At 49.0% G+C, this 14,845-nt stretch overlaps 1 protein-coding gene across 1 annotated transcript in view; it reads right to left on the bottom strand.

The window, feature by feature from the left end:
• Window positions 1-14,508, bottom strand: part of ASB18 (ankyrin repeat and SOCS box containing 18) — an 80,648-nt gene extending 66,140 nt beyond the window's left edge. The window contains exon 1 of the mRNA XM_058299848.1: window positions 14,306-14,508. Coding sequence (XP_058155831.1) covers window positions 14,306-14,500 — 195 coding nt within the window. The 5' untranslated portion in view covers window positions 14,501-14,508. The remainder of the gene's footprint in view (window positions 1-14,305) is intronic.
• Between the last annotated feature and the right edge of the window lie 337 nt (window positions 14,509-14,845).

Below are 14,845 nucleotides of genomic sequence, written 5' to 3'. Positions count from 1 at the left end.
ATAGACACAGAGAACAGACAACCAGGGTGTGGGGGCAGGGGAGAGAAATAAATAAATAAATACATCTTTAAAACAATAAATAGAAGAGGGACCAGAAGACTGGAGTTTTAGTTTTCAAGTAGGAAGATTCCTCAGACTAATGAAATTGACTTCATCCTGGGCAAGACCCCTAAATGGATTCTGCAAAAGATGGTTTGGGAATATCTAGAAAAGGGGCTGGTGACCGTTTGAGCGGTATGTGTCACTGGGAACAAGTCAGAGCAGACAAAAGAATTTTCTTTTGGGACACGGGTATTTCATTCATATGCAGAGGGGATGTAGAAATTAGGCGTGTGTATTTCAACTTGCAATGGCGGTTTTCGTGATAACATTTGGAGATGATTAAAAAAATGAGTCTTTATTAGAAAAAAATCTGCCGAAATAATGCAAACTGGAGAATGAATACACACGATACCTCTAAAGCAGTGGTTCTTAAGCTTGGCTGCAAAATGGAATGCCCTGGGAAGCTTTTAAAAGAGTAGCAACTCACACCTGTATCCCACCCTGGGAGCTCCTGGTGTAAGATCAGGTTTCAGCTGGGCCAGCAGGACTGTTGAATTCCCAGGTGCTTCTGATGTCAGCCAAGGTTGAGGATCCCCGCTCCAGCCCTACCCCGGGCAATCTACTGCTCAGAGATTTGAATGACTTGGCGTCAGCCAGTGCTCATTGGCACGTGACGCTAGATGACTTCTGAGACTGGGTCAAAAAAGCTCTGTGGCTTCTGCCTCATTGGCTAGGAACACTTGCCATCGTAGCCCTGAGCCACCGAGTGAGAGGACGGCCCCGACTAAAGCTGCCGAGTCTGAGAGGCGGGCACTCTGCGGGCCTCCCAGCCGAGCCTGTCCTCCTACACCATCTTATTTCACCTTGTTCCTCCATCTCTGCTTCCTCTCTCTCTGGTGCAACCATCGAAATCCTCCCTCTCTCCCTTTCAGTGTGGTTCCTGCCCTTCTCAAGCCCTGACCGATTTCAGCTTTTCTCCAGGGGGCTGGTCAAGGGAGTGCTGAACAAATACCTTGTGCTTGTTGGAAGAAAAGGATTCTGGTGCATATGTTTTCCCTAAATCGATATATTTCAAACTTTTAGTTCTTTAGATGAACTATCAAATGGTACCTATAGGATGGAGACCCCTCATTTGCATGGGGGGGGACAGGGCAGAGCACTGAACAGATTTAATTGCTGTGGTTTTTATTGCAGAATGTGGCGTGGACTTGGGAAAAGGAAGACAAAATCCTAGCAGGAAAGGATACCCAACTTTTATCAGAATGGCTTGAGTGAATAGAGGAAATTTCTCTAATAACTAGTCAGGTAGTTGACTGGATTTGAATATAACTGCAAAAATTAATTTGGGTACTTAAGTTGTCAGCGTAATGTTTTGTTTGCAGGATACACAAAAACTAGATCTTCATAACTGAGTTTTCTAGTGTAGTTAGCTAATAGCAAGCCTTCAGGGTCCAATGAGATGAAAAAGTAAAGCCCCTTTGAAATTATAATGGGCTATACAAATGGTAGTGTGGGAAAGGTAATTATTTTCAGGTGATATTGGGATCTTTGCTTCCTGTCACTGAATTGACAAATTCAAAAGCATTTGAGGATTAGCTCTGCTGGTACTCTGGAATCGTCCAGCTCAGCTTCAGGTGTGGAGCAGGCAGGTTTTGCGACAGGGCCCGACTGTTAATCCTTGGCAGCAACTGTCCATGTGTTCAGGCCACGAGATAGAATTTCTGTGGCTGCAGGATGCCACTCCCGCTTCCTTGTGTTCTTGGGAAAGATAAATGTGCCGATTTTTCCCTCGGCTCTTTGGGCAAATGCCTGGCTTCTTTCTAGGGTCAAAGGTCCATGTAAATGGACCAAAGGGGACCGGAAGTCTCACCCTTGTGGCCCTCCTGGGACTCTGCCCTCTTACAGTGACGATGTATATTGTTCTCCTGCTCACTGCTGTCCTTCCTGGAAGAGCTGTGTCTGTAAGGGGCTGGGTAGAAAATCCAGTGAACCTTAGGTGCTAAGATTATTATCAATGGACACGAGAACCCCAGGCTTTAAAGCGGATTTTCTTCCACACCCTTTTTTGCCCTCACTCTCCCTACTTAATTTCTAAAGGCCACGCCCCCCTTGCAGCTTTTATTTCTATAATAAGAAGGGGGCTTTGAAGAGTTCTGAGGCCCCTCCACACATCCCCCCAGCATTTAGTCATACAGATGCTCCTATCAAAAATGCTAAAGTATCTTAACCTTCTCCCCGAATAACAATGCTAGCATAGCACACTTCATTTAACAAGACATTAACACATTTGACTTCCTCAGATCAAGTGTATCTATTAATAATGACTTAAATTGTCTGTACTGATTTCACATTATTATGAAATCTCATTCCCATCACATGGAAGAATGCAATATGAAAAGTAAAAAGCCACCACACTAACATTTTCCCGACGTGACTATGAGCCCGTCGCAGATAATGCAAAACAACCGCGTCATTTCTTGTTATTAATGTCATCTTATCCAAAGGTCAAGTGCTGCTTTCCCTGATAGCCCAGGAGGACTGTTTCGGAAGCTCGGAAACAAAGGTGCCCTTGGGAGCACCGGATCCATTGCGGTTAAGTATAAAACCGAGCGGCTCAGGCCTCAGCACCCTTGGCCGCCAGTAAATAGCCCTAGAAGGACATTTGTAGGCTCTGGGGACATGGCATACAATTGAAGCTTTCCCTGGTAAAGGTGACAGAAGTTTCTTTACAACTGTCATGGGGATTTAATTACATGATGAAATTGCAGTTCCTGCCTCTTCAGACAAATTGCATGTTCAGACTGATTGTTTTTTTATGAATCTCACACAGGGAGCAAAATACTTATCTCTTGAAGTTGGTTTTGCCTGATCGTTATATCCCACCATCTTTTATGTTCCTTCCAGAGAGGAGAACTTTACACATCCTGAAGTGGAGGAGGGAGGTCTCCCGCTGGGTTCTTTTGGTTGCTTTGCAACCAAAGTGTTGAGCAGAGTGTGAGGTTCTTTTTTTCTGCTGGATTTGAAGTTTATCGTACATATTCTTTTAATTGGCAAGAAATTGGAATTTTGGACTTCTAACAGAAGGATAGGCAAAAGACATTATAAGAAATAAAAATCGCATTCAACATACATAATACTCAATTTTACTCATTTAAACTGCAAGCTGAAATAACAAGAGACATCTTTTTGCTTATCAAATTGGGAAAGGTTTTTTAAACCTTGAGTTCTGGAAGACTTTGGTGAAATGGATTTTTTCTTAGTTTGTGGGTGGCAGGGCAAATAGGAAAAAATCTTCCCATCCAAGCTGGAAATATTCATTAAGCACTTAAAAAATGTGTTCCCTTTTATCCAGAAATTCTACTTGCAGGGATTTATTCTAAGGAAATGTTAAGAAATGTACAAAAGACCTGAATACAAAGATGTTCCTTATGGTGAGATTAGCAACAGAAAAATAAAAATGAATCCAGAGAGCAACTCTAGTGGAATGATTTAATAAATAAACTATGATATTGCCAGTTGATGGCATTTCCTAAGAGAATTAGTGGATATGATATTTTAGGCACAGCCTTTTTCTCTCAAAACTCAATATATATTACTCCATCATGTCCTGGTATTTAATGGCATGAGCAGATGGTCAGAGGCAGGGTGAGCCTGGTTTCTTTCTAGGTAGCCTGGTTTTGTGTCTTGGATGCTTGGATTTTTCCCCCTAGATTAAAAAAAAATCATCTGGTTGTGCCCAGATATGGGCTTTTTTTCCCCATTGTTTTCACTCAGAATGTTGTCTCTTTTAATTTGTACGAATGTCTTTCTCCAGCGTACCAAAGGTTTTCCTCTTTATATCTTTGCTTATTTCTTTTTTTCCTTTTGTTATCATCTCTCCTCCATATGCATAATCTCCCTTCATATTCACCATCTCCTTTCATATTCGTTGCATTTAATTTTTGTCCCCTCCACACCTCTTGTGTTTTTGGAAAGTGTATCAGATGAGTTCTCCATATCAAACACCCAGTTTTTCATGTCGGTTATGCTCTGTACTGCCTCCAATGCGGTCCTTTAAAACAATACAGCCATTTTATTTCCGTTTCCTTGCAGTCCTTCCCAGCCACGTCCACTTCCCCTGTCTCTTGCTTTTGCCCCTGAGCATCCTGTGGTCTTACGACTGCTTCAAGAGAGAAGCATTTCTTCTCGTCCTCTCTGAGGGTATGAAGCAGCTCTTGGCTGCACAGAGCAATGGCCTCAGATGGTTCCCCGCCGGATGTTCCTGCTCTGAGCTTCCGGCTGCTTGTCAGTGTTCTTGCTCTGCAATACTTCATCATGTACCCCACGCGGCTGCTGCTGCTTTCTCTTTCTTCATCCTTGAATAATATGTAACCTGTCCGGATTCAGTGTTGGTTCAGCATACAGGGGTGGATGTCTCTTACAACCCTCTCTGCTCCTTTAGTCAGCGCCTGAACCCCTTTCTAAGGCCCAGTTGGAAGGGACATTGAAGTACAATTCCCCGTTTCTAACAGACTTTTCTACTCATGTTAATTGATGTGATAGAAGAACAACTCCCATTTCTCACCTGCACTGTGCTGAGGGCTTTTGAAGCCCTTCTCACTTACAATTGCTCTCATCTTGGCCACCGCCCCTTCCAGAGTGCACGCCACCAAGGACAAATTTCATTTGTCTTATAGTGAATGTCAGTTCTTCCCAAGTTCTAGTTTTAGGTTGTTTGGCAGTCTTGATCTTTGTTGGAGTTATGAATCATTTTATGTTCTTCCTTATGGATATTTTGGTGGGAAGTTGTGGCTGGCCTACCCAATGCCCCCTTTTGACCAGAAGTCAGTCTATCTTTTTTTAAAAATTTAATTTATTTTTTCATTTTTTATTTCTCCCCCTGCTGGTGGTTCTCTCATCTCTCTGGTCACTATCTGCTCATCTTTTCCAGGAGGCACCAGGGGCTGAACCTGGGACCTCCCACGTGAGAAGCGAGTGCCCAACGGCCTGAGCCACATCTGCTCCAGGGCTGCTGCGTCTGCTGGCTTGTGGCATTTGCTCGTTTAGGTGTCTGGCTCGTTGTGGTGGGGTGCAGCATCTGGCTCATTGCAGCAGGTATGGGTGTCTGCTCATCTTCTCCAGGAGGGTCTGGGACCCAACCCAGGACTTCCTATGCGGTTGGGTCACATCTGCTTCCCTAATTGATCTGTTAGATGGTTCCGTCATCCTCTTATATTGCTCACCATCCATTTTGTTTTTCTTAGATTCTGGGGGTTGAACCTGGGACCTTATATTTGGGAAGGTAGCTCTCAACCACTGAGCCACATTGGCTCCCCTGAGTTGGTTTTCCATTTGTTTTTCTTGTTTTCTTTTTCCTTAGGAGGCACCAGAACCTCCCATGTAGGAATCAGGTGCTCAACTGCTTGAGCCACATCTGCTCCACCATTCATCTTCCTCCCTTCCTCCCTTCCTTTTCCCCGTTCCCCCCTTCCCCCCTTCCCCCCTTCCCCCCTTCCCGCCTTCCCCCTTCCCTCCTTCCTTCCTTCCTTCCTTCCTTCCTTCCTTCCTTCCTTCCTTCCTTCCTTCCTTCCTTCCTCCCTCCCTCCCTCCCTCCCTCCCTCCCTTCCTCCCTTCCTTCCTTCCATTTATATATTCCTCCCCCCTTGTTGTTTGTGCTTGCTGTCTGCCTCTGTGTCCATTTGCTGTGTGTTCTTCTGTGTCTGCTTGTCTTCACTTCTTGTCTTCTCTTTAGGAAGGTCAATCCTGGGACCTCTGATGTGGGAGAGAGGCACTCAGTTGCTTGAGCCACCTTAGTTCCCTGGTTTTGCTGTGTCTTTCATTGTCTTTCCTCTGTGTCTCTTTTTTGTTGCATCATCTTGTTTTGTCAGCTTTCTGCATGGGCGAGCTCTCCACACGGGCCAGCTTACTTTCACCAGGAGGCCCCCATAACCAAACCCAGGACCCCACATATGGTTGTTGGGAGCCCAATCTCTTGAGCCACATCCACTTCCCACCATTCATTCTTTTTTTTTTTTTAAAGAGTTATTTATTTATTTTCCCTCCTTTGCCTCCTCCTACCTTGCTGTTTTTGCTGTCTGTGTTGTCTTCTCTTCTCATTTTCTCTCCTCTAGGATTCACCAGGATTAGATCCTGCAGACCCCTGATGGGGAGAGAGGTTTCTTGTCAATTGTGCCACCTCAGTTCCTGGTTTCTGCTGCCCTTCACCTTGACTCTCCCCTTGTTTCTCTTTTGATGTGTCATCATCTTGCTGTATGACTCACTTGCATGGGGCACTGGCTTACCACATGGGCATTCATGTGGGCACTGGTTTGCTGTACAGGCATGTTTTCTCTTCTTCTTTTTCACCAGGAGGCCCCAGGGGTGGAACCCAGGTCCTCCCATATGGAAGGCGGAAGTTCTAGCGCTTGAGCCACATCTGCTTCCCCGCCATTCATTCTTGATGGGCCTCATGTAGCCCTTTGCAAAATGGACCCTGATTTATTTGAGAACTTGGGCCTTACTTCCACTGCCATCTCTGCTGACTTAAAATCTGTGTCAGCACTTCCTAACATTTTGGCTATACAGTTTCTTGACCACCCGCCCTTTCCTTTAGTAGTTCATCGTGCAGAACAACTTCACCTCAATTTACAAGACTTCACTTTAATTCCACTCAATTCACATTTATCAAGTCTACCACGTGCAGGGCATTTTTCAGGTGCTAGATGCATACAGGGCTGAGATGGCAGAAGGTCTTATCTTCAAGGAGGGTTAAATTTAGTGGAGAGATAAATATGGCAACTATTACCTGGCACACAGAATTAAATCCCTGCTAAGTAGATGTGCAGGTATTATGATGGGGGTACATCAACTATGGTGTCAAAGTGACAGGAAGTGGTGACGGGACAGGCTTCCACCAGCAGATGGTGTGGAAGGCCTGGGGAGGGGATTTCCTCCCAAGGGTCTGTTTCCTTCCCTTGAATGCTCTCTGAGGAGCTGTGTCCAGAAGCGTGGGCTGGGCAAGGGGAGGCATCACTAGCCCCAGGGCTGTGGCACAGGGCACCCAGGGAAGGTGGGGTCAGGAAACCAGGCAATGATTTAACCACATGGAACCATCCGGCTGAGCCAGCATCTGGGCAGAAAATAAACAAGCTGCTGATCAGAGGGGCGGATTCAGACCTGAGCTGAGAGGTGGGGCCCAGCCTCCTTAGGGGACACAGAGATGTGCCACCCCGATCTCACTTTTAAGAAAAACTTGATGCCCCGGTTGTGCACACATGGCATACCTTTTAGACCCTTGAACGCTGGCTTTGAAGTTTGAACTTCATCCTGTCAGCCAGAGGTTGCCAACAGTTTTCTGTAAAGGGCCCGATGGTAAATATTTTGAGTTTTGTGGGTCCTTTGGTCTTGGCAGCGACTACTCAGCTCTGCTGTTATAGCATGCAAGCTGCCAGAGACATATGTCAACAAATGAACAGAGCTGTTTCCAATAAAACTTTATTTACAAACACAGGCAGCAGGCCAGACCCTGGGGCCATAGTTTGCCAACCCCTGCTGCAGGCAGTAGGGAGCCATCACAGGTCTGTGAGGAGCGTTACCCGACTCACCTGCTAACGTGAAACTGTTCTTGCCACCTCTTTCCTTCACGCTGTTCCCACCCTTCACGCCAACAAAACCTGCCCTTTATTCCCAGGGGAGCTTGACTCAACGACAGTAATTGAGCACCCAGGGACCCAGGCATGCATTTGACTCCTGCTTTCTCCTCTTTCTGTGGGACTTCTGCAAACTGTAACTTATGCCTTTCGCCAAATTTGGAACTTTGGTAATTATTTCTTCCAAGATTTTTCTGTCCCATTCTCTCTCTCTTCTCCTTCTTGGGCTCCACTTGCACGTTAGTCCTTTTATATTGCCCCACAGTCCCTGTTCATTTTATTTCCAACCTTTTTCCCTTCTGTTCTCCAGATTGAATGATTTCTATTGATCTGTTTTCAAATTTTCTGACGCTTTCTTCTGTCACCTTCCATCTGCTGGCAAGACCATTACTGACTAGAACAAGGTTAGCCCTAGCTAGCTTCAAGGGAGGCAGGAAATGCAGGGTTTTTTTTTTTTTTTTTTTTTCCCCCCGGCAGGGCACACTGTACTGCCAGACAAAACTGGGATTCTATTAGTAAAGACAGAGGGAGAGTGGGTGCAGGGAGATGGCTCGTAGCATCTGCTGAACCCCCTTACCCGCTCTCTCTGCCTCCATCCCTCTGACCCAGGTAAGAGAGATTTGGGCTTTTCTTAATTAGGTGCTGGCATCCCTCTGCTGGGTGGCCCCTTACCACATGCCCAGGTAAGGTGCAGACGGCCGTGCTAGGACTCGTGGTCCCGACGTATTGGCCTGGATTTTCCTTCTGCTTCTCTGAGTCACAGCCCCCCTTCCCAGACAGGTCTCCATTGCCTGTACAACACGCACCTGCTGGGTTTTAGTTTTCAGCTGCTAAAACAAATCCCACGCAAAGGCTTGGCCTATCAGCAGGCGTTTATTGGCTCATGGTTTCAGAGGCTTGGAAGGCAGTTCCTCCCGGGGCCGGTGTCTCCCGGCCGGCTGCCGGTAGTCGTCGGGGTTCCTTGGTTCTGCCATCCCGTGGCAATGCATGCGGAGGCATCGTTTCCTTTCTCCTCCGGGTTCCGTTGACTTCCACCTTCTCACCGCTCCTGCGTCTCTTCTCTCCACCTGATCTCTCTGTCCATAAAGGACTCCAGGCACGTGGCTTAAAGCCCCACCTGATTCAGTTGGGTCGCACCTTAACTGAAGTGACATCTTGAGATCTTAGAAGGACTCCACACCCACCAGAATGCAGGCAAAGACCAAGAACACGTCCAACCTGGGGCATGTGATTCAATGCACGAGCCCCGGGGACGCGTCTTCACTTGGATTCCCTTTCATTAAATCACAGCCTGCCAAGAACATGTTCACCGTTCAAGACCAACCCAGGAACTTATTACAATGTATTCCACTTGCTATTTAGTCCATAAATATTTATTATGCACCTATTTGCCAGATCACAGTGAAGAAGACTGACCTATCCCTGTTCAATATCCAGCTGCTGAATTTGGTATTAGAAGAAAATGGGAAACTGCATTGGGAAGGTCGGACAAGGCCATCGATGGCGCATTTGCCATTTTTAGCGAGTCCCTTCGACGCGTTTATTCCGCAAACCGTGCCCACCATTGCCGGGAACCGTGCCATCTCAGAAAGGTAGAAAGACCCTTCACTATGATCCTCATTTCCTTTTGTTCTTTCAAAACTCTCCAGTGTCGTCGGGAGTGATGCTAATAGAAGTATGTCATCAGCATACATTATTTCTTTATTAGCCTGTTTCTCAGTTTTGATTCTGAAAATATCCTGATTTGGTCTAATTGCAATTGCACTGTGTTGCACAGGCAGCGACGGTTCATACTGGGGGGAGCCGAGACGTGACCCTGTAGGACTTTGCTTTCTGCCCTTAAGCCTTTGAAGCTGGACCATTAGCTCTAAGGCATGCATCTCAACTCATCACAGTGTGATTCAGCCTGCTTGGGAGAGAGAGAGCCTAGGGGGCTGCCCTCGGAGGGAGCTAAGATGTATTTTAATTCTAGGTGGTGGGAGATACTTTCTGTATCTAAAGCAAGGGACAGAAATGCTGCTGGAACCATTTTATTCCTAAATAATTTAACTATACTCAAAGATAATCTGATGTTATTGTAGGAAAGTGTATTTCTAATAAATTCCACTTGATCTGGGTGAATCAATTCAGGCAGCGCATAATTGAGTCTGTTAGCAAGGACTTTAGCAAGAATTTTGCAATCAGCGTTAATTAAGAAGATGGGACAATAATTTGTGCATAATTCCGGATCTTTTCCTGGCTTGTGAATCAAAGTAATAAGAGCAATGCTCAGGCTGGTGGTGGGATAGTGTCATTAGGTGCTGATTTATAAGTACTTAGAAAGGTTTAATTTCATTTTGCTTCGAGCAGGGTCTCCCTTCCCCCCACCTTCTCCAAGCAGCGTGAGCAGCCGAGGGACAGAGATGCTTCTTCTCTAATCCCTTGCCTCTCGTGGGTGACCCTTTGCTTCCCATTTCTGCTTTTCTTCTCTACCTGTGCACCCCCCTGATTCGTCTATGTCTTTTTATCTTAATACTTTTGCTGAATTATTTGAAGCCAGGGTCTCCATGCCACTGGTGTGTGTGTGTGCGTGTGCGCGTGTGTGTGTGTGTGTGTGATGTCAAGCCAAAGGGTTGTTTGCAGCTTCCATGGGGACATTTTTTCATGGTTCTTTCTACAAAATGTCTCTGGGTGGGTAGGAAGCAAGGGCCCTCAACTGAAGGTCAGGAAGCATGCCTGGTTTATACTCTGCTCCAAACAGGCTATTGACCGTGAGAAGACGTGAGCCTCACTGTCCCCACCTGTAAGACAGCCACAGGATGACCTGCGAGAATGTGGACACTGGGATGGGAGAGTCCTGGGTTTACACGCCTCCAGCGATGGCACATTGGGCAGTGGAGCAATATCCCTGAGCCTCCCTTGCCTCTGCTGGGAAAGCAGGAAAGATGATAGCTGGCCCCAAGGGAGCCCTTGGGAAATGCGTACTGAATGGAAGGACCCCTTTGCCTCCAGGTAAGGCTGGTTCCAAGTCTAGCATGCCCAGGTTGGGGGACTTGTTCTCCTTAATGGTCAGAGCAAGGCTGGCCCCGAGCCCACCTCCTGCTCACCTTGAGCCTCTGAGCTCACAGGCGGTTGCCACCTGCTCCGAGGGCCCTTGGACTCCTTTCTCGGGAGATGGGGTGCCATCGTTGCCCACCCCCGTTTGGGATGCCACCATACCTGGGAAGGCAATGGGGGTTCTTTCTTTTTTCTCTCTATCCAAACACAAGCTCTTTCTCTTGGAACCATGGTTTGTCCAATTTGTAAAGCACCTTAGCGATGGTCTAGATCAAGCCTGTTTTTCAAAAATGATATTAAGGTCCAGAGAGGTGGACTGCCACCTTCAGGGTCACACCGGTTGTGGGAGAGTCACAGTGAGAGCCCAGGCCCCCGCTGTTGGTGGCTGCCCTTCCCACGCCCCCACCCTGCCTCAGAGGCGAGCGTGCGCTTCTCTCATTGTCGTAATGGGCTCCCTCGAAGGCCGGAGCTGTGCTTGCCCCCTGGCAGTCAGCTGTTGGGTTTGTGCTGAGCAGGCTCTGTGGCATGCTGGGGCAGCACTCTACAAGCTGACCCCGTGTCACGGGCACGTGTCCATCGGCCGCCCGTCTCCCTGCACCTCTCACCCACCCATGCTGCTGGCTGAGCTCTCTTAATAGAAGCTCAATTAGTCTTGCTTTAACCTGCCTCCAGATGCTTAAATACCATTACCCCAAACACAACACAATGCCACTAGTTTTCTATTTCAATCAAGAATTCAAGTAGCATCTTGACTTGTATATAATATATCAGCAGCAAAATCACAGAATGCTGACACCCTTAATAATGGCAATTAGTAATCAGTTGTTTCTTAAGCAGTTTGATTACGCCAGTTACCAAATTGTGCAGTTTTATGGATTTGGGGGCAAGATGGGCCCCCCAGCCCTCCCCCAGTAGTCCTTTCTCCCACTCGGTGGCAATGCATTTGTGTCCACCTGCTGAGTGTTAGCCAACGACCAGCACCCAGAGTTTGAGCTCCCTCTCAGGGCTAAGACCCCAGCCAGGTTCTGGATGCAAACATACATGAGGTAGAGCTCTTGGCCTTGGAGGTCAGGTTTGAGCTGGATGCGCCCAGCGGTTAGCCGGAGCCCAGCAAGGCCGTGTGGGGCGGGATTGCGGGAGAAGAGGAGTTGCGGGACTGGGTGGGCCTGGAGCAGGTCCAGAAGCACCAGCTGCTGCAGGCGAGCGGAGGAGGCGCTCCCAAGCCCTGGAATTTGGGTGCCTGGGAGGGTCGGAGTGTAGCGGGGAGGATGCTGGGAGCCGGGTGGGCATAGCAGATGGGGAGGCTGCAGGCGTGTGCGCAGGGGCTAGGGCGCTGCCCCTTGCATCACAGAGACAGTGGAGCGCCAGCCGCGGGGGTCGAGTGACGGGAGCCCTGAGAGGAGAGGGATGGGGATGAGAGAGGGGCCAAGGGTGACTGGGCGCAGGTGGCCCAAGGCCGGGCAGGAAGGGGATCATGGTGGCTGGCCAAGGGCTCCTTCCTGAGCCCTCCCCGCGTCCCTTGGGGCACCCTGAGTCCATCCTTGCAGGGGAGCAGGGGGCAAGGCCGAGGGCACTGGTGGGTCCCATCTTTCAGGGACTGCCGACTGATCACAGCTCTCCCGCCTGCCGTGGCCACGGGGAGGGCAGTGTATCGCTGTGGTGACATCGTAGGTTTGACCTCTGACCTCTCCATGGGCAATGTACACCTGAGGAGACTGCTCCAGAAAAAGCTGTTTCCATCATTTTCTCTGCTTTTCGGTTCCTCTTTTGGCTCATGCATTTAAAAAAAAATTTGTTGAAATATGTCACTTATACATAAACAATAAGTGTATAATAGTTGTGAACTTACAAAACAAACATATATAACACCAAACAAACATACATAACATCTCACCCTACCACCAATAACTTGCATTGTTTTTAAAATTTTTTAACTAATGATTAAAGAGCATTGTCAAAATATGACTACTAACCAAAGTATTTTTCCCCTAACCAATCCGATTATTATCTTTAGATCATTTATATATGAACATACATAAACAAGTGTGTAGTAAAAGCTGTGAACTTACAAAGCAAACACGCGTAACATCACACAGGGGTCCCACACACCAATCCTCCACCAACCCCCTGCATTGTCTGCTTATGCATGTTTGTGACATGGACACGGACAGCTCACCATCAGCTGCCCTCTCCCTGCTGGGTTTGTGAGTTCAAGGTCATAAGCACATGGATTCCACGGCCAGGTGCAGGGGCCTGGCGTCTTCACATGAACAAGCAGAGAAGATGTTCGCTTTCTTCTTTTTCTCATTTTCCCCATCCCCATCTTTTCAAGTGCACCTGGAACTCAGGGTTGACCTTGGGGGGTGGGTGCTCCCCTCCCATTTCCCAGAATGCTTTGCTGCAAGCCATGGGGCACTTGCCTTCTCCTGGCCCAGCCCAGGGCTGGGACCTAGCCCGCTGCATTGTGCATCACCTTCCCTCCATCGTCACCTTCCACCTGCTGTGAAGTCCCCAGTCTTCACAGCATTGGCAGTTCAAGGCTGGAGTCATAAAATGCTGACACCCTTCACATATCCTGGAGGCCTCAGGGTAGAGTTGAATCCAAACAACCCTTGTCCCTCTTCACAACTGTTTGCGCACACCCGCATAAGAAAGGCAGCCCCCAGCTAGGTGTGTCCAGGTGTTGGGGGACCACTGGGAACCATGGATATGGGAGGGAATTAGACAATGATCCAAGCCGAGACCACCAGGAAGCCCCTTCCCGGCCAAGTCACCCAGCCTTGACTTTACGAGGCCCGGAGCATGAGGGTCCGCAGGGCGTTTCCCAGGCTCCTTCGCTGCTGGAGCCTTTCCCAGGGACCCTTTGGAAGCTCTACCCTAATCTCACGGCCTGGGTAGGAGGCGACGACCTTGGCCCAGAGAGGGAGAGTGACTTCCCTGGGTGGCAGAGCTAGCTGGGGGCAGGGCCCCGAGAGCCTCACTCCCCAGCTGGGGCCGCTCCCGAGACAGCTTCGACTGGCCCGTGGAGTCTGGGGGTGCACCCGGGTGATGCTCGGGGTCCTTTACTCCCCGCCCCACCTCTCTATGCAATCCTCCCTACCCCTGCTTCCCCCCACCCCAGCTTTCTGGGTCTTTTCAAATTCCACCTCCACCTTTGGGCCAGAGGGGCTTAGACCAGCAGGAAGCAGATGACCTGATCACACGGTGCAATCGAGGCAGGCGGGGCAAAGCGAGACCAGCAAGAGGGGCCACGGCCACAGCGGGAGTCTTCTCCATTGTGCTCCAGAAGGCGCAAGTGGGGAGGGGGTGCTGTCGGCCAGGAGCTGAGGTCTTCGGTGGGAGGACGGGGCCAAAGGCTGGCAGTGACCCGAGGCTCTGGGAGCAAACACCCTGCCCGCCCCCTCCTGCTGGTGCCTTCCATGGACACGCACACACGTCCACGCACGCGCGCACACAGGACAGAAGCAGCGATATGGCCGCGCATCTACGTTCAGCATGTATCTGAGTCCACATCCTGTGCCTTTTCCGAACCATTTGCCCTCCCACCTCCAGGGAGGCCCTGCCCCTTGAGCAGACGCCTCCTGCTTACCGAGGAGCACCCCGGGGGGCAGCTGAGCCGAAGGCTCCTTCATCCAGTCGTCGTTGGACAGCTCGATCACAGCGTCCACGTGGGCCACCCCCGCGCAGAGCAGCTCCACCACGCGCCCCTCGTCGCTGGCGTCCAGGGCCGCTTTTAATCTCCTCACCAAATCGGAGCTGAGCGGGTGGTGCGGAAGGCGGTCAGAGCGGGACATGGCGGCGCTGCCTGTGCTTCTAAACTAAGCCCAGAATTAGTAGCTGTCCCCGAGAGGCCACGTGGCGCTGCTGCAAATAGAGGGACTGGCTCCCGTTACAGTCGGCGGGGAGGGTCACAGGCCCGCTGCCCTCCCCACGGGGAGATGTGAATTCATCTTTCCAGCAGTGTTGTCAGCTAAGGATTGCTTTGTTCTAGAGACAGGGCAATAAACACATCTGAGTGTGGGAAGGAGAGGGGCAACATTTCAAAAGAAAACTCTTCTAGGTGCCACTGAAGAATGCTTTCTTTCATTAAAAACAAGACTCTATCCCTAAAACTTTTTATTTTTTAAGATTTATTACTT

This window comes from Dasypus novemcinctus, chromosome 7 (assembly GCF_030445035.2).
Source record: "Dasypus novemcinctus isolate mDasNov1 chromosome 7, mDasNov1.1.hap2, whole genome shotgun sequence".
Lineage (NCBI taxonomy): Eukaryota > Metazoa > Chordata > Mammalia > Cingulata > Dasypodidae > Dasypus > Dasypus novemcinctus.
Note: the sequence above shows the minus strand (reverse complement) of the source record. Positions and strands in the feature narration are given on the sequence as shown.